A 21,384-nucleotide genomic window follows, 5' to 3' on the forward strand; every position below is an offset into this window, starting at 1 on the left:
GGGTGAGAACAGGGGTAGGGGGGTCCATGAGGCTGGTTTCAGATATTATGGGGGTCCAATACTCCAAAAAGGTTGAGAAACACTGCTCTACAAAACCATTTAATCAAATCAAAGTGTATATTTACTACAAACTAATATCACAAAACAAGTCACACACATACATTTTATGTTAAAGAGCAACATGCAGGTTGGACACCCCTATATAGCATAGTGTATGTTGATGATAAAACAACTAGATTTTCTGAACTGGAGTACATTTACATTTATGCATTTGGCAGACGCTTTTATCCAAAGCGACTTACAGTGCACTTATTACAGGGACAATCCCCCCGGAGCAACCTGGAGTTAAGTGCCTTGCTCAAGGACACAATGGTGGTGGCTGTGGGGTTCGAACCAGCAACCTTCTGATTAACAGCCCTGTGCTTTAGCCACTACGCCACCACCACTCCACCGAATTCTTACCCACTGACTTCTTTCGGAAAAATCCCCAAAGCCTCATTTGCTTAATTTTTGCTGTCTTTCCTGCTAATTGCTGTTATCTCACCACTAAGTAACGTTAGTTGATATCAACGACTACCTGCTGCATATTCAACAGAGAGGAAGAAACGGAGTCGCCCATAGGCTACCGACAGCAAAGGAACTTATTCTATAGGCTAGATTATGCCTATGTCTATTTTTACAGGCTGTATGCAGTATGTGCAAAGCCAAAGCACAATGAAATAAGGCAACTTATGATTTCGGGGGTTTACATAGGCTTTTGTCCGGTTTCATATTTGTCAGTCAACTATTCAAAATACACTCAAAACAACAGATGGACAGATTATTTCTCAAATTCTCAGGGGAGGCAGAGTTTATCCTAGGGGAGGCACTGCCTCCCCCTAGACACGCCCCTGATGCCCACAGGGGACCGCTATGTCCGCCCTATGAGGGCCCATTCCGGGTTCTGGAGAAGGGGGACAAACATTTTGTGGTGGACAGAGGCGGCAAACCGGAGCGACTTTCTATCGACCGCCTCAAACCGGCTCATTTGGACGTGGCCAGGCCCATCAACCTGGCCCAGCCCCCACGCCGCGGGCGGCCTACTGCTCTGCTTCCACCCCTTGCTCCTAAACCTCCTACACTCCATGCCCCACACCCGGGTCATGACGGGTCACCGTCATGACCCGGTGAGGTCTCCTCAACCTCCAGTACCTCCAGTACAGCGCAGTCGTTGTGGTCGGTTGATACGCCCACCTCCCCGTTGACAGTTTGGTTCTTCGGATCTGGTGAATTCTGGGGGGACGTGTGTAGTGACTGTGACATACATAATTCACCTTTGTGTTAAATGTAGTTCTATATATTGTTGGTGATAAATACAGTACTTTGTTCTTAGCGTTTTTCCTCATAACTGTTCAGGTATCGTGGTCCCTTTAAATGTTCTGTATGGGTGATGACGTAGGACGCTTGTCAGCGCCATTTGTTTTCTGGTGTTTTTTTTATATACTAAATAAACGACACACGTATTTGTGTGCTCAAAGTGAGAAGTTGTCTCTTGCAAGTTACTGCAATTTCCACACTGTAGACAATAAATCATACTGTAGTAAAAACATGTTTTTTTTTTGGTCTGAAACATGGTTTAATTAAAGTAATTTTGTAGGCTGTAGGAATCATAGTTTTGGTGGAAACAAAGGTTTTACTATAGTAAATATGACTGAGGTTTGTTTTAGTTTTTTTGGTGGAAACTATGGTTTGGATACAGTATAATATGTTACCATGATTCTACTATAGATTAATTAACTACCATGGATAGTCTTGTGGTTACTAAAGTTTTACTAGAAATACGATGGTTAATCTACAACAGTAATCACAGTTAAACTTTGGTAATTGCAGTAAAATCATAATAATGACAAAATTATATTTTTTTACATATAGTTTTATAGTTTCCCTGTATTACTGTGGTTTCACTCCGGATATCATGGTTAAAATAGGGTTACTGCTGTGAGTTATCTGTTTATCGTGTCTATACCCTGTCTGGATATTACTCACCTGCTTTTTGCCACTCTGCTCAACTGGATTTACTCACAATGTTTACATCATTGTTTCAATCATCTGTTCAATAAACCCTGCTACTGAGTTCATATCTCTGCCTCCGTGAGTCTCTCTGTGACACCTATTAAATTTAAAATTAAAGCGGGTGTGTGTGTCAACAGAGCAGCGGCATTCACTGACGCACTAGAGCTGCACATGCATTTTATAAATGTACTTATTAAACACAGCCTTTTGTGATTCACAGAGCTATCGCACGTCTTCAATCCGATCCAGGTATCGGATCGGTGCATCCCTAGCTGGTACACAGTACTGTATATCATGACAATTTAAAAAATGCCATAACCATCATTCATCCTCATTATTAAATACTTGGTTAAGCCTCCTTTTGCACCTATTACAGCCACCAGTCTTGCATATCGTGATGGAGCAATATCAGCCCATTCCTCAAAATCACTCAATCTCTACTTAATCTCTAGTTGGGGATCGGTGATAGAAAGCAATTTTGAGGTCTCTACACCAATTAGAGGTCAGGACCTTGACTGGGCCACTCAAGGATATCAATTTTCTTCTTTTTAAGCCACTCTAGTGTTGCTCTGTCTTTGTGCTCTGGGTCATTGTCCTGCTGAAACACAAACCTCTTCCCAGTTTTACACTTTCTGACAGAGGAAAGTAGGTTATTATCCACAAATATCAGTGTATTTGGCAGCATTCATCAACCAGTCAATCTTCACAAGCCTGCCAGTTCATGCTGATGAAAAGCTCCACCCTAAACATGATGCTGCCACCAGCGTGTTCCACTGTGGGGATGGTGTTGTGTGGCTGATGTGTTAAGTCGACTTTGCGCCACACATATGGTTTAGTGTTTGAGCCAGACAATTCCACTTTATTCTCATCAGACCACACGACCTTCTGCTACATCTTGTATCTTCCAAGTGAATTATTACAAAGTCCCCAGATAGCAAGAAGTCGGCGGTGCGCCGGCGGCAGTAGAAGCGGCAGAATGGCGATATCGCAAACACGTTCGACGGCGGTCCGCCGGCGGCAGCCGCTTTTTAAAAGCGGCAGCCGCCTTCCTACCGCCTTCGATACGCGGACGGCCCGCTGGCCAGCCGCTGCTCCGCCGCCGTTATATCGAAGGCGGACCGTCGGAGGAAAACGCTTTTTCCGAGCGATCTGCCGCCGCTTATTGTGTATATATATATATTTATAGCATGCAGTTTATCAAGAATAATGATTGATCAAACCAGACAAATTTGTTAAACCAGACAATAGGTTAAGTGGTAATAATTTAGAGTAAAGCTCTGGAGTAGAATATACCATTATAACTGCAATGCTGACCTGTGGCACAAGGATTTACAAGCTATATTTAACAATAGAATAACAGTTAAGCACTGTGATGGAATGAAAGTAGAATTTTTGGTACTAGTTAATGTGCAATATCAAGTATCAGAGGTATGAAATATGATTTACAAACTATAATAGAATTGTTAAGCACTGACGGAATTAAATAAGCCAATACTAAAGTCACGGTAAGTAGAATATTTGATACCAGATAATGTGCAAATATCAAGTATTAGATGTATAATCTAGGATTTACAAGCTATATTTAAAAATAGAATAGTTAAGCACTGTAACAATGAAATAAGCAGCAAATTGTATATGAAATAATTGAGATCTTTGGTATCAAGGAATGTGCAGGTATAATATACATTTTGACATTCAACTTACACATGACAACAAGTGGGAATAAATATAATTAACAGCAGAAAATCTGGCTGTAGAGAACACAGCCAATCAGAATGTCTGGAGAGGTTGGGGACTTCTGGGCTAAGAATCACCGGTTTTCCCCGACCCCCAGAATGAGGCAGTGCAAATTGGCATATCTTCAGTGATTCCTCGTGCGCCTGTATAAAAGGACAAACCATCCCATATTCATCCAAGGAGCTGCCCTCAAAGCAGGGTCACGAGACAAAAAAAAAGCAATTTCCACAGTGAACAGTGTGGATTGGGTGAGTGTAGTCTGACACTTTTAGCAGGCTTCTTTAGGGGTCTTGATGTTACTGACTGCAGGATAAAGAAAGGGTTCCAGTTGTCAGTGATGCTGGGGTGTCAGTAGTCAGCCTAGGTTTAAGGGGTCGGCTGTGGGTCCCTCTCAGCTGTGCGGCGCCTTTTTCCACCTTCATGTTCAGATGCTCCTTTCAGGTAACGCGTAACGTTAACCTGGATCGCCTCATCAGTGGCATCCTGTGTTGCCGGGTTCTTCCGGATGGCTCCTGTAGAAAATAAAGATCTGTCATTCCATTTGAATGTAATAAGGTCATACACATCTACTTAAATATAAAAAAAATATCCAACTTACTTTGAACAATGGTCTTCAGGAATATGTCTCTAAAACATGCTTTATCCCCTACACCAGTCCAGGTTGTATTGATGGAAAGGTGATTAGAGAAGATACTCTGAAGCATTCGCCACACGGTTGTCTTTAGGTCCCTCCCACATTTGATTGCCAAAAACCGAAGCTGAAAATACAAAAAAAACATGTTACAAATTACATTTCTCTGAAGCTTCTCATAAATTTAAAATGTGACAGGCTGTGGATTCAGACTGTAGAATATGCAGTGTATGATCTTAATTGTACTTTTTAGATTACCCTATACCGTTATAAACTAAATCGGCACACTTACAAATCGTTGCTGGAGCTCTTTATCCTGCCTCAAACTGTTGTCAAGCAACGCCAAATGTTCCTGGGTGTCTGGGGGGAGTAACAGATCCCCTGTCAGGGATAACTCTCCAACAGACACATTGGCACTGAAACGTTGCAGCATAGCATTTTGTCGTCCATGCTACGCACAACATCGCCAAACTCCCAAGACGTCGCAGCATTAGGGTTTGATCTGCACCTACAGGGGTTCCCAGAATAAAAGAATAAAGTAGTCAGTCCTGGACCTTCAAATACTAAACTATGACATTTATATCTAGGTCTACTACATGTACAGGTGGCCCCAGTGGGAATTAAACCAACAACCACAGGTGTTGTTTGCAAGTTGTACCCGATTGCCCAGTCGCGAGCAAATGTCTTCAACATTGTCCCAACTTGCTTCACCTGCTCTTGAAGCGAGCCGCTGTCATCTGGGAAGTAACAATATATTGATTAGCAATACACTAAATATAATAGTAATATAATATAACCACAATTATCATACCAGTAACTTTCCCTGTAATTTCTATCCACAGTATGTTATGCATGGCATACAAGTTCATAATGAAGAACCCTTATGATAACATCAATTTCATTTTTTTTTTTGAAGCAGAATATTTGTTTGTAAAAGGGAGGAAAAAGAAAATGAAATATTGGTATACAGATTTTGGTTGATATATCATACTGTACAGTGAAATGTGCTATTGTTATATCCCTACTCACCTGAAGGACGGATAGATCAGGCAAATCTCCAGTCAGGCCTTTGTAGAGTGTGTGCTCCTGCATATCCACAGGTATTTTAATTCAAACATGCAACATATTGTAATAAATCTACAATATTCAGCCTTTACCTTACACCCTCGGTTGTTGCTCTACACTTATTATATTAAATACTTATTTATATAGCTTGCTCACTGTATAATCATGATAGCCTAATACATATAACACAAGATTGCATCTTAAACGAATGACTGAGTTGAAAACTTGAATAAGAACGCATTTTACACAGAGGGGACCAGCTAGGGAAACTTACCTGCCTGCAATAACTGTTTTCATTTGAGTTACATTAATCATGAATAACCTTAGCCGAGTCCACAGGAACATCGGGCTATTAAAGTAACAAGCCTATAACTGCGGTCTTATTAATTCTAGCTTCACCATACACTCAACTGTGAGGTTTATCTGCTTTCCTCATGGACCTGTAGAACAATGCCCTGACAGTGACTTCACCGGTGTCCTGATCTTTATTAGAAACTGAGAGGAGACCAAGTTAATATAATTGATATCACAATTATCACAAAAATTAACAAACAGTCTGCTTTAAAACTAAGAAAAAACAAGCTTCTATACTAACGTTACATTAAAAATGAACACGTGGCGAACTAGCTTAGCCGCTATCTGCCGGCACACCACATTAGATTAAAATACTTACCCTTGTAGTTGTGCAGATAACTCGATATGTAGAGTTTAAAGCCCTTGTCCCTCTTGCTTGTCGGAGCAGGGGACCAGGCATCAACAATGCGATGAACATCGCTGACGCGTATTTTCGGAAGATTCTGGAGACGCCGAGTAAAAACAGACATTTTAGGCGTACGCGCAAGTAAACCGGAAACAGATTTGGCGACAGCGGAACTTCACTGTTCAGTCTTTGTCATGTGTTTTAGCAATACATTTTTAACATTTATAATGTGTTTAGATTTTTTGTATTACCTTTACAGGGACTTTAACACTTTCTTAAACATTTGTACAGGTCAAATTGCAAAACCTGTAAAAGGTAAAATAACAAAAAAAAAATCGAGGTTGGAAAAAATGTAGACATAAACGAAATTTCTGCGCAACTGTGAAACCAGAGGATAATTTCGCTTTTTCATTGAGTTTATCCTTCACGTCAAAACAGGGATTTTCATGTTTATGATAGATATCACCATGGTTGCAAATTAATAAAAAATAATTAAAGTATAGGCTACCCGATATTTTGGCCATGTTGCAGATGTCTTTCACTGTTCACTGATAGTCAGGCATTGGTGAAAAGTCTAACTTCATCAATTTATTCTGCTAAATTGTTCATACCCTGTATTAAATATCTATTTTAAAACCTAATCAGAATCAGAAAGATATTTATTGCCAAGTAAGTTTTACAAAAAGGAATTATTTTTGGTTTATTGGTGCATGTCTCAATGTGCATCAATCAAATAAATGTAAACAATTTTCACCTGTGTATAAATAATTCAATATATTTTACATATATTACTGTATAATCGCTTCAGAGTTTCAAAGTAATTTAAATGTCATTTCCTAAACCTTACCTTATCATGGAATCAAGAGTGAAGAATCTGTTATAAACCCTAATGGCTTTGGAGCAAAAAATAATAATAGCCAACATGGCTGGTCGATTTTGAGAGTCTAAGCTGTCCTCGTATTTCAAAGCGGCTTGCCCGCCGTCTGAACGCACCTATAGCCGACAGCTTGGGGACGGCGGCAAAACGAAGCCGTGCGGACATTTTTTGCTATCTGGGAAATGGGCGTGACGAATTCGGCAGCAAACGCTTCATCCCCGCCAGTGAGACGCACCTATAGCCGACAGCTTGGGGACGGCGGCAAAACGAAGCCGTGCGGACAATTTTTTGCTATCTGGGTCATTATGGGCAAGCATGGATTTTGTCCAGCCGAGGCTTCCTCCTAGCCACTCTCCCATACAGCCCCTTTCAAAATAGAAGAAAAAAAAATAGTATTGGACTTTTTTATTATTTGTCATGAGACACAATACTGTGTATCAGGTGGGGGTCTAACTTTAATATATTCCACATTTTGAATCTGACAAAAACTACTTTGAAAACTTTTTACAAAGCACTGTTTATTAGTTTTGTATTTTATTAGTCTGCATCCTGGATTTAAAATAATGCAATTACAGGTTCAACACAAGTTAAAGGAATAGTTAAAAAAACTCTCATGATTGACTCACATTTAAGCCATTCTAGATGTGTACATCTTTCCTTCCTCAAAAGAACCGAAATGAAGATTTTTATAAGCACATTTCAGCTCTGTATGTCCATTCAATGCAAGTGAATGGGTGCCAGCTGTTTGACGGTCCAAAAGTCATAATTAGGCAGGATAAAAGTAATCCACACGACTCCAGTAGAGTCATCAATCAATTCTTCTGAAGTAAATCGATAGATTTGTGTAAAAAATAAAACAAAAATTAACTTAAAATAAAGCATGAACTTTGTTTACAAGAGGAACAAATGTCACACAAGAGTCAGGTCATTTCAAACAGAATCCCAGTGCACGCCCCTCCCCGGGGAAAGAGGGGGTGTACATCATGCCGGGGGCTCCCATGCCTGAGAGAACGAGGGAGGAATGTGGCAGGGCGGAGGGCGGAGCCGGGTCGTGATCATACACACCCGGTCCCTTATCAGACTAATCAAGCCTCCAAGATGGATAAAGGTCGCCTACCCTGCCACAGACTGTAAAACAATGATTTAAAGGAGACCTATTATGCCCCTTTTTACAGGGTGTCATACAAGTCTCAGGTGTCCCCAGAATGTGTCTGAAGTTTCAGCTCAAAATACCCCACGGATCATTTATTATACCATGTTGTAAATGCCTCTTTTTGGATGGAATCAAAAACACGCTGTTTTCATGTGTGTCTCTTTAAATGCAAATGAGCTGCTACTCTCCGACCACGTCATAGCTCTGGTGAATACAATCAGAGACAACGCTAACTTTTGCTGCATTAGCCGTGGAATCAGCTGACAAGCACATTCAGAAAGGCAATTTGCAAACATTCACAAAATATAACGTGCGAAACATCTTCAGGATATAAAGCTGGAACACAAACAGTTGTTTCTGATCATGCTTGAGAATCACATTTTTTGAAAATCCTGCTTTATATTGACACTCATTCACAAAGCAGTCCGGTGTAAAATGATTTGCACAAACATACACACATTTTTGTATGTTTTGTGGCACATTTCCTTCAAAAACAAAACTTGTCCACCGCTTCTTCAGTGGCTCTGATGCCGGGACTACATGAAGACTCTTATGTTCACCTTTACAGCAACAACAGAACATTTATGATGCTTACGAAGCTGAGACATTATTCTTCTCACTGTATCTTCTCCAGCGTGGAAAAAAAATGGCAGACTGTGTGTAGATCACTCACGGGTGGATCTATGACAATAGGGTGAAGTCCGTCACCAGTCGTGGGCGGGGCCTGCCCTAAAGTGATGTCACTTTAGAGCAGAAATGAAAAGCGGTCATTTTGACACACATTTTGATTTATAGAAATATAAGAACGAGGAGTGGGTGGACTTTTAACATTGTAGGGGGGTTGTGTGTTGTTTTTTGTTGTAATCAACTTTATGCCACAAATGGAAACAAACAACAACTTCAGCATATTGCTTTAGCAAAGATTCACATTTAGTGGGGTTCTGCTCACATCAGCACCTGATCATCTGGAACACAAGAACAACAATACAGTTCATACATAAAATGTTCTTAAGATGCAAGTTGTACAACATCACACCACCAATACGGGCATGTAGTCTAATGATTGCAGGTGCTGCCATCTTCTGGTGGAGAGTCATCATCACAATAATTTGACAAGACTATCCTGCATGAATTCTCTTATGGCTTTTTAGGTATTTTAACTGAGTGAAACTCTTTTCAGTGTGAGCACTTGTAAGGTTTTTCTCCAGTATGAATTCTCTCATGTGATTTCAGGTTGCTTGACTGATTGAAACTCTTTTCACAGTGTGAGCACTTGTAAGGTTTCTCTCCAGTATGAATTATCTTGTGTTTTTTCAGGTGTTGTGACTGAGTGAATCTCTTTCCACAGTGTGAGCACTTGTAAGGTTTTTCTCCAGTATGAATTCTCTCGTGTATTTTCAGGGAATGTGACAGACTGAAACTCTTTTCACAGTCTGAACACTTGTAAGGTTTCTCTCCAGTATGGATTTTCTTGTGTATTTTCATGGAAATTAACTGAGTGAAACTCTTTCCACAGTGTGAACACTTGTAAGGTTTTTCTCCAGTATGAATTCTCTCGTGTATTTTCAGGTTGTGTGTCTGAGTGAAACTCTTTCCACAATGTGAGCACTTGTAAGGTTTTTCTCCAGTATGAATTCTCTCATGTATTATCAGGTGTTGTGACTGAGTGAATCTCTTTCCACAGTGTGAGCACTTGTAAGGTTTCTTTCCAGTATGAATTCTCATGTGTATATTAAGATCTTTATTACATGTTAAACTCTTTCCACACTGAGAGCAGGTTAAAGATTTATTGGCTGCTTTTATTTTAGGCTTTTTTGAGTCACTCAAAGATTTTTCTCCAATTTTGAAATCACAAGGTTTCTCCTCCACTTCAATCGGTTCTTGACTTTCCTCTTTCACTTCCATCAGCTCTACAATGAACAAAAGTAAATTGACAAATCAGTTGAAGAGGGACAAATGTAAAAAAGAAATTGAACCCTAATGCAATATGTGGCAGAATACAACAAAGGTCAAGATGTTTTTTGCTGTGTAATTTATATACAAGTATATATTTACTAGGGCTGTCGAATATCTATAAAATTACACAATTTAATTGGATAAATTACATGGTATATCAATTAACATGTGAGATATTAGATTATATGAGACATTGTACTTTTGCATAAGACTAACTGCTGAACAAGATGTTTCTTTCTTTCTTGTTTTTCTCTTTCTTATTGGTTTCTCTTTCGTGGAAGAAACTATTCTGCTATTGTGTAGTCCACTATGTTAAACTAGGTCAACCCATATACGGTGAAGAAACTATTCTGATAAATTCTATTGGTTTACACTGCTTTACTGAATGAAATACAAAGATGTGCTTGAACAATAAACAACAAGAGAAGGAACTGATACACTCAGACTGAGACAAACTATTGATAGAGGGACCTTACCAAGTAAACTACATGTTTTCTTTTACACTTTTGGGGGCTCGTCCGGGATTTCTCCAGACAGGTAAGGTCAATCTATTTATTTGACAATATTCCTGTCTGCAGAGACATCGAATAAAACATAGATTCCATTTTTGCGCTGTGTTAGGGTACCTCTTTTTCAAGAGACGTTTTGCCCTATTAGGAATACAGGAAGGTAATACCTTATTTTACTAACACGGTAATACTGTGGTGTTGCAGTTCACTATCATGATTCAAAATTTTAGAAAAAGTGTTTCTCTGCATCAATGTGCCCCTGGAAAGGGAGCTCTAGCTCTGGGAGATACAGAAAGGAGGTAGAATACCTCAGATTTACTGTTGCAGTTTAACATATCCTCACTAAGGTGGGAAGAGGCTGGAATAAAGTCCTATGGAAATAAGATTATAGTCTGCATCCGCGTTTGACATTTTTAGATTACAATATATATTTAAGTTCTGATACATACATGGGATATGTGCATGGTTACAGTCACACCTCGATAGTTCAAATTGATAAAATGCAAGTGCAACTTGGCACTCAAGTAATAACATTTCCATTAGATAAATAGAATCAAAAACTACTATCGGCATGGTTGTAGATCAGAGGGTTTTCACCACAATGGTTTTCACCACAATGCCAATACGCAATGAAGAACATGATAAAAGGATAGACGGTTTGAAAGGAATAAACACCTGCTGATCCATTACAATTTCGGAGGGGAAAAAATACCATTGATTGTGACTCAGCCATCAAATTACACAAGTTGAATTAACACTATTATAACATAGGCATAATAGTACTGTACATGACCACAAATTGTGATTACGATCATAAAATTCGTATTGTAATTATGTTTAATACTGCATAACTCTGATGAAAATTTTAACTGTAATAACGTAAATTGTAGATGAATGTTAAAGTATCTTTAGTCTCTGTGTAAACTTAAGTGCTTCAGAGTTTCATGCCAACAGATCATAGGCGAGCAGTGCGAGACCAACTAGGCTGGGAAAGCAGAAATACCTGGCCCAATTGATCCAAATCAAGTAAACTGTGATATTTGAACAATTAAAACTGTGACATTTTGAAAATATAAAGATATGGGATCTGACATAAGCTGTCCACTTCCTGATGAAACTCCAAAACAATGGATGTTTCGTAATAACCAAGGATACAATACTGAACCGTATATTAGTAATTTGGCCAGCTGGTTAAGAAGAAAAAATGCAGTTAGATCCATATCCATCAGATGGTTCATTTAGTAATAGGGACATGAACGAAGCTAAATCTATGGTAAAAGGCAGATGGGGGCACAATGGGATAACAAATATATGAAAGTCACATGATGTATAAAAAATAAATAAAATTAAACCAGTTTTGGACCACGGGCAAGTTCCACAAACAGGCAGCCGTTGTGTACAGCCCTAATAGCAAAAGTACACCGCCACCACAGTCATACGAATTCACCGCGAGCGCTCTTAGTGCAACAACACCATACACCCCCCTGTAATATCGCAAGCACAAATGATATAATAGAAACAGCCGTGACAAAGGAAAACGCAGTAGCTGCATTTCCTTTTATCCAGTGCCCAGACAGATATAAAATAATTCCACTATGACAGAGGAACTAGCAATATGCAAAGAATTACCCGACCCAGTTAAGTATCCCCTACAATACGTGAATGTTTTACAAAAACTGACGACTTAGTCAGTTGACTGGACGTGATTATAGATTCATACGGTCCAAAACGTTACCTCCAGAAATAACTGAACTGATATGAATTGATAAAGTGCCTTTGTTGGATACAAAATTTGATCAGCCACAAATAGAGGAAGGAAGAATCAGGTCAGGTAAAGACTTTAAAGGAACCAATATAGACTGGGCATGGGGAGACAGGGAAGCTTTGTAAAAAAAATATTATATAATATTAAAAATATTTTTTAAAGACCTCCTCACATTCCTGCAGAAAATGGCAGCATCTAGACAACATATTAATTTGACCAGAATGTCCATTCTGCTTATTAGTTTGTGATCTGATGCATAAAATTGGGGTATAAAAAAAACTCCTGTATTCCCTGTACACATATGACTGTGTGGCAACACATATCATTTCACCCACTGTTTTTTTTTTTTATCAAATCATTTTATTGTCATACTACCATGTACACAAGTGCAACAGTAGGTGAAAGTCTTGTGTGCAATTTCAAGATAGCAGTCATGACAGCAACAAGACATACATACAAAGTGCAAGACATCTCTATTTTAAATTATAATATGATAGAAGTTTAAGTCTTTTGAACTAATAATGCTTAATGTGACAATCAGATATAAATTTAAAAAAAAAACTCGTCTTTTGCACTTGCTACAGTATATAGATCACCTGGGCCTTATTTTGATTTCCTTGGTGAATTGGATAATTTTATATCAGATATTGTAGTTGCTGTAGATATAGCTTTAATTGTTGGTGACTTCAACATTCACATAGATAATGAAAATGACTGATTGGGATTAGCATTTATCAATATTCTCAACTCTCTTGGAGTCACACAAAATGTAACTGGACCAACTCATCACAATAATCATATGCTAGATTTAATTCTGTCATAAGGAGTTGATGTTGATACTATAGAAATTCTGCAGCAGAGCAATGACATCTCGGATCATTACCTCGTCTCTTGTATGCTGTGATCAGCTAATGTTACTCAATCTACACCACGCTATAGTTCAGGTAGAACTATTCTTTCGACCACTAACGATAGCTTCACTAATAATCTTCCAGATCTATCTCATACACTCAATAAACCCCAAAGCCCAGAAGAACTTGATGAAATAACAGAATATATAAATACAGTCATCTCTAGCACTCTTGATAGTGTCGCCCTCCTTCGATTCAAGAAAATTAAAGAAATAAGCCCTGCACCATGGTACAATGATCACACTCCTGCTCAAGAGAGCAGCTCAGAAAATGGAGCGCATGTGGAAGAATACAAAATTAGAAGTATTTCGTGGTGCATGGAAGGTTAGTGTCTGTAGCTACAGACAGGCACTAAAAGCTGCCAGGTCAACATATTTTAGAAAACTCATAGAAAATAACAACAACAACAATCCAAGGTGTTTATTCAGTACTGTGGCTAAATTGGTTAGGAGTAAAGCCTCAACAGAACCAGATATTACATCACAGCACAAGAGTAATGACTTCACGAGTTTCTTTACTGATAAAATTGAAACAATCCAAAATAAAATTGGAATTATGCAATCATCTGTCATAGCACCTCAGAAAACAGTGCCTTGTAATTTTCCTCACGTGCAACTTCAATCCTTCGCTGTCATAGTTCAGGAAGAGCTAACAAAAAGTATTGAAACATCAAAATCCACAACATGTTTGTTAGTCATCATGTACGAATTTACGAATCATGTTCTTGAGCGTTTTATTAAATCGTTCCACTAGGCCATCTGTCTGTGGATGGTAAACGCTAGTGCGAATCGAGCCCAAGAGCTCGTAAAGTTTGCGGAGTGTTCGTGACATGAAAGTCGTGCCTTGATCGTGAGGATTTCTTTCAGAATCCCCACCCGGGAGATTATCTTGAAGAGTGCCCCTGCAACACTACGTGCGGAGATGTTGCTCAGAGGCACTGCTTCCGGATATCGCGTCGCGTACCAATGCCCGGCCAATAGAAACGGGCTATTAGACGGAGAAGTGTTTTTCGCTCCCCTAGGTGACCGGCCATAGGATTATAGTGAGCCGCCTGGAAAACCATTTCCCGGCGGCTCCGTGGAATCAATAATTGTGTCACTTCCTCCTTTGTTTGAGCGTCCTGTGTCACTCTATATAGCCGATCTTTAATCATGGCAAAATACGGGTATGAAATGGCGATGCCCGGCCGAAGCTGTTGACCATCAATTACTCTCACTTGGTCAAGAGCATGTATAAGGGTTTCGTCCCGCGACTGCTCTAGAGGGAAGCCCCCTCAGGGAATTCCCTGAGAGGAGGGGTGGCCACCTCGCCCCTGCCCTCGTCATTCAGAGCAGCCGAGGACAGCCCCAACTCCGCCTCCCCTGCCAAAACATCACACACCGCACACCTCTTTATGCAGGACCCATCTGCGCAAATACCCTCTAAAATATCTCTAAAATTCGGCCAATCAATACCCAAGTTAAGCGGATGAGTGAGGCGTGAACTAACCGCTGCCTCTACACTATGGTTTCTTCACCATGGGATACTTGTGAACATCCCCGTGCACACACCTCACCCTCACCAGTTTAGCTAAACCCAAAGCCCCGGGTTGAACCAAGCTTTGGTGGATGGTGGTCTGATTACAGCCGGTATCCAGCAAAGCTTGGTAAATACCCCTCCTGATCCTTACCGGAATCCGGTATGCTCCAGCCCGATTGGGGGCAGCCTGCGGGACGTCGGAGACCCGCACCACCGTCCCCACCTCCATTAGCGGACACTGATCCCGGAAGTGGTCTGGGTCCCCGCACCTCCAACAGGCCGGCCCAGGCGTTACGCCCGCACTTGCGCTGGCGGGCACTCCCACCTGAGGAGGAGAGCGGCTGAAGGACGGGGAAGGAACATTCTCCCAAGGCTGGGAAGCTGGTCGCACATACACTCCACGCCTGCGCGGGGCAGGAACAGGCCCTGGGGAGAGAACAGAGCGAGAGAACACAGGGGAGGGGGAGGAGGGGGGTGCAGACACAGGGGAAGGGGAGAGAGAGAAGAAGAGGGCTCGTCCGCCCTCGGATCGCCGCCAAATGGTCCTCCGCCAGACGAACATCCTCCTCCAGTGACGCCGAGCGGTGGCACTGGACCCACTCCGCCATCTTCCGGGACAGCCGTTGGACGAATTGCTCCAGTACCACCTGGTCGATCACTCCCTCGACGTCGCGGCCCCCCGTGAGCAGCCACCTCCGACAGGCGTCCCGGAGCCATTGAGCAAACACAAACGGGCGATCGGACTTTTCCAACTTCATGCCCCGGAAGAGCTGGTGATTCTCTTCCGGGCTCCGACCGACCCGTTGCAGAATGGCTCTCTTCAGGTCTGTATAGGCCAGGAGGTTCGTCGCCGGCAGTTGTTATACCACAAGTTGAGCTTCCCCGGACAGGAGAGGAATTAGGCGGGCTGCCCACTGTTCGAGCGGCCAGCCCCAGATTTCTGCTGTGCGCTCGAACAAATCGAGGAAGGCCTCCGGATCATCTGCTGCCCCCATCTTCTGTGACGTGGGCGGGGGCAGCGTAGCGTGGGTGTCCGGGGTCGCGGTTTTGGCCGACGCGGTCTCCTGGCTGAGGAGGCTCCGGATGGCTTGCCGGTCCTCTGCCTGAGCCTGCATGATTTAAAAAAAACGGCGATCTTGGTCCTGCCGGAGATCAAGCAGGGACTGCTGGTGGCTTCAGTGGAGCGTCGCGAGGGACTGGAGGACCTCCGCCAGCTGGGAGGACTCTATGGGGCAACATTTCTCCATGCTTGGAACTTTTTAATTCCCGGGTTTCGGCACCAGTGTAACACAGTTAAGGATGGGCAAGGAGGAGGCGAGAACCGGCTTGACGATATAAATAATAGTTTAATGGTAAACTTAAAAGACAACATAAACAGACATGTCCGCTAACGATCTCTCTCTCCCGCACGATACTCTGCAGTCGGCCTTTAAACCTCACGGAGGCATAATTAGCCTATTATGGGACCGGGTGTGTAGGATCACGACCCGGCCCCGCCCTCCACCCTGCCACAGTCCTATTTAGCAGACTGCTACCACTTTGTCTACGTAAATGAGGAATTGTCAAACCAAACAAAAGTAAAGTATGGAGTGCCACAGGGATCAGTTTTAGGGCCTCTGCTTTTCTCCTTGTATATGCTTCCCCTGGGAGATATTAACAGGAATAGTAGAATAAGTTTCCACTGTTATGCTGATGATACCCCATATTATATTTTTTCAAAACCTGATGAGATTTCACAATTCTCCAAATTAGCAGTGTATCATTGAAATAAAAGACAGGATGGCCAGACATTTTTGTCTACTCAATTTCCAACAAAAACCTCTAAAAACAAGCCGCTAAAATATAATTTGACTCAATGAATGTACTGTTACATCGTGTTCAACAGCGAAGAACTTCTGTGTTATATTTGATACCAATCTGTCCTTTGAAAATCAAATTACTAACGTTTGCAGAACAGCATTCTTCCACCTAAGAAATATTGCTAAATTAAGGCCCATGATCTCTGTTGCTGATGCCAAAAAACTAATTAATGCGTTCATGACCTCAAAACTAGACTATTGTAATGCATTACTGGGAGGATGTCCAGAAAGTTCAATAAATAAACTTCAATTGGTTCAGAATGCAGCAGCCAGAGTGCTGAGGAGAACCAAGAAATATGATCATATTAGCCCCATTTTATCATCGTTTCATTGGCTACCTGTAAAATTTTGCATTAATTAAAAAATTCTGTTAACTACGTACAAAGCTTTGAATGGTCTAGCTCCACAGTATTAAGTGACCTACCATACTATATTCCATCATGTTCATTATGACCACAAAATTCTGGCCTGTTAATAGTTCCTAGAATATCAAAATCCACAAAAGGAGGAAGATCCTTTTCGTATTTGGCTCCTAAACTATGGAATAGTCTCCATAACACTGTTAGACGAGATGCAGACACACTCCCTCAGTTTAAGTCTAGACTAAAGACTCATCTATTTAGCCAGGCATACACCTAATTTATCCTTCAACTCACAATTAGGTTGCTTTAGATAGGTCTGCAGAAACCAGAAACATTTATCATGATCCATAACTTTGCAATAAATTGAATGGCATCTATGCTAACATTATTAGATTCCTCCGTAGGAGGGAATCTATTGTAATTGATGGTTTTATTATTATTATTATTATTATTATTATTATTATTAGATTCCTCCGTAGGAGGGAATCTATTGTAATTGATGGTTTTATTATTATTATTATTATTATTATTATTAGATTCCTCCGTAGGAGGGAATCTATTGTAATTGATGGTTTTATTATTATTATTATTATTATTATTATTATTCTTCTTCTCCTTGAGCCCCAATAGCTCAAAAAGTCACTGGTCAAAATTTTCTAAATTGGCACATTGATACTCCATGCCAACGGGTACCCCCAAACCAAGAATGGCCCACATTCGCCCATAGGTGGCTTACAGGCCACGCCCACAAAAAACAAAATTCAAAGTGATACAATTTCACGCCATTTGTCCAAATCTTCTGAAATTTGGTGTACATGCCTCATTCCTCATGGGGAACAAAAAGCCTCAAGAACCCATAACTTCCGCCATGATGGATTTTCCCGTACGTTGAAAATTTGTGAAAACCTACAAAACTCTTCTTCTCCTGAACCGTAGCTCCAATTGACTTGAAATTTGGTACACATGTGTAGAATGGACATCCTTGAAAACGTTACTTAGGAAAAATGAATACGATACAAAATGGCTGAAAGGGGCGTGTTTATGTAAATGTCCAAATTTTAACAATATATACGTGTCAATAAATCAAATGTAATTTTGACTGATGGTTTTTCAAACCTAACATGCTTCAAGATGACATCACTCTGAAGTACTACGCAAAGAATGGCTAACATTCAGCCTCTAGGGGCTTACAGGCCATGCCGAAATTCCCATTTTCTGGTCTAAAATGTTCTAATTTGGTAAAATGGTACTACAGGCCAACAGGAACCCACAAACCAAGAATGGCCGACATTCAGCCACTAGGGGGCTTAAAGGCCACGCCAAAATTCCCGCTTTCTGGTCAAAAATGTTCTAATTTGGTACATTGATACTACAGGCCAACAGGAACCCACAAACCAAGAATGGCCAACATTCACCCCTAGGGGGCTTACAGGCCATGCCGAAATTCCCATTTTCTGGTCTAAAATGTTCTAATTTGGTACAATGGTACTACAGGCCAACAGGAACCCACAAACCAAGAATGGCCAACATTCGCCATTAGGGCGCTACAGGTAATTCCCAAAAGTCCCATTTTCTGGTCAAACATTTTCTAATTTGGTACATTGATTCTACAGACCAAAAGGAACCCACAAACCAAGAATGGCCCACATTCGCCTCTAGGGGCGCTACAGGCCACTCCAAAATTCCCATTTTCTGGTCAAATATTTTCTAATTTTGTACATTGATACTACAGGCCAACAGGAACCCACAAACCAAGAATGGCCCACATTCGACCATAGGTGGTGCTACAGGCCACGCCCCAAAAAAATATTTTCAAAGTGATACCATTTCCATGCCATTTGTCCAATTCTTCTGAAACTTGGTGTACATGCCTCATTTCTCATTGGGAACAAAAAAGCCTCAAGGATCCACGGACAATTTCATACACCAAAATACATGATATATTGGGGTGTCTGCTATATCTCAAGTGAACAAACAGTTGATAAAGAAATCGGGTATCAATATATTGAATTATGAATTATTGAAGGGGTCTAGTGATGCCGCTGTGATGTCCTGTTAGATGTTTCTCTATCGAGACAGCGTTAACGTATCAAAACTTCCGAGTATGATGTTGTTTAATTGTCTCTGACAACACGCAATCCTCGAGGCGCAGATCATTTTTGCTCGCGATCATCACGAAGGTTTGTTGGTTGTGTACAATGGTTGCCTGCTTGAACATTCAAGCCGATTTTACACTATTCAACTCAACAAAGGCAAAACAACTCAAATAAATGTTTTCGAAAGCAGTTTGTGTGACACAGCGAAGCGAGCACGTCAGCGACTAACGCCGCGACGCCGATGAGAGTTCGCTTCACAGCTTCATGCGCTTGAACGGACAATTTCATACACCAAAATACATGATATATTGGGGTGTCTGTTATGTATCAAGTGAACAAACAGTTGATAAAGAAATTGGGTATCAATATATTTAATTATGAATTATTGTGAACAACACGGATGCCGCTTGTGGTGTCCTGTTAAGATTTTTCTCTCGAAACAGCTGCTAACAGCTTAAACAAAATACTGCGTTATTTTTGCACATACAGATACATTTAATACATCGTCACAAACTATGAAAGTTGTACTTTTATTTGTTGTAAAATAAAGAAAATAAACCGTGGTGCTCTTTGTCTAAGCTTAATATCTTTCTGAAACACGCCACAAAAAACTTACACAAACATGAAACATATGTCTAAAGAAAGTAGGGATGGGCTGATCAATCCTAACGTATCAAAACTTCCGAGAATGATGTTGTTTAATTGTCTCTGACAACACGCAAAACCAGCGAGGCTGAGATCATTTTTGCTCGCGATCATCATGAAGGTTTGTCGGTTGTATACAATGTTTGCCTGTTTGAACATTCAAGCCGATTTTACACTATTCAACTCAACAAATGTCAAAACAACTCAAATACATGTTTGCGAAGCTGTTTGTGTGACACAGCTGAGCCGCCAGCTGCCTAACTCACGCGACTCGATGTCTTTCGCTGCTGCTTAGCGCCTGAACGGACAATTTCATACAACAGAGTGTCAAAATACATGATATATTGAGGAGTCTGTTGTGTCTCAAGTGAACAAACAGTTGAGAAAGAAATCTGGAATAATTATATTTTATTCTGGCATTATTCCAGATGACGTCCTGCTATATTTTTCTCTCAAACAGCGGAAACAACTTAAACAAAATACTGCGCCATTTTTGCCCATACAGAAACATGCAAGACATCATTACTGAACTATGAAATGTGTACTTTTATTTGTGTGCACTTACAATAACAACAAAACCTTGTGCTTTTGTAAAATAAATAAACAGGGTGCTCAGTCTCTGTCTTCGCGATTATTTTTCTGAAACACGCCACAAAATTCAAGTGAACAAAATCAACCATTCACGCTAGTCTGTATTTTATCATCTCACAATGAATACAAATGCAACAAGCATGGCACAAAACGAAAATAATGATACTTCTCAGTTCTCAAAAGATTAAACTGAACTGTGCCTTAAGTATCGTATCATGCGATAAAAGCCTCTTAAAGAGACAGTAACAATTTAGCCTTCGGTCCTGAACATAGACATTCCCAAGCAATTGAGAAGTACAAATGGTATTATTTTAAGTTTTTTTATTTCTCTCTTACCTTGTAAAATGCCACGTTTTTGAATGGCATGTAAACACAATCACTCCATTTTTTTCACTGGATCTGTTGCTATTTTAATGATTTAAAAATCAAAGCACTGACCATTTAAAGTGTGAGCTTGTGGGCTACATTTTGAAATAGTTATAAACAGTCACAGCTATACAGTGTTATTATGTGCCTAGATAGTCTTTCAAATAAAATTGCTTGTGATATGCTTATGTAAATCACACAAAAAAACAGAAAAAAAATCTTAAGAGAGAAGTGAAAGTGAAAGTAGAGATTTTCAAAGTGATTTTTCATTCAAAGTGATACAATTTCCACGCCATTTGTCTAAATCTTCTGAAACTTGGTGTACATGCCTCATTCCTCATGGGGAACAAAAAGCCTTAAGGACCCATAACTTTCACCATGATGGATTTTCCCAGACGCTGAAAAATTTGCGTAAAACCTAAAAATACTCTTTCTTCTCCTGAACCGTGAGCTCCAATTGACTTGAAATTTGGTACACATTTGTAGAATGGACATCCTTGAAAACATTACTTAGGAAAAATGAATGTGATACAAAATGTCTGAAAGGGGCGTGTTTATGTAAATGTCCAAATTTTAACAATATATACCTGT

The 21,384-nt window shown here is 40.5% G+C and overlaps 1 protein-coding gene across 1 annotated transcript in view; it reads right to left on the reverse strand.

The window, feature by feature from the left end:
- The window catches only part of LOC127618946 (uncharacterized), a 647,429-nt gene that overhangs the window by 323,012 nt on the left and 303,033 nt on the right, over nucleotides 1–21,384 (reverse strand). Inside the window, 1 exon segment of the mRNA XM_052091648.1 lies at nucleotides 9,377–9,942. Coding sequence (XP_051947608.1) covers nucleotides 9,377–9,942 — 566 coding nt within the window.

Source organism: Xyrauchen texanus, chromosome 25 (genome assembly GCF_025860055.1).
Source record: "Xyrauchen texanus isolate HMW12.3.18 chromosome 25, RBS_HiC_50CHRs, whole genome shotgun sequence".
NCBI lineage: Eukaryota > Metazoa > Chordata > Actinopteri > Cypriniformes > Catostomidae > Xyrauchen > Xyrauchen texanus.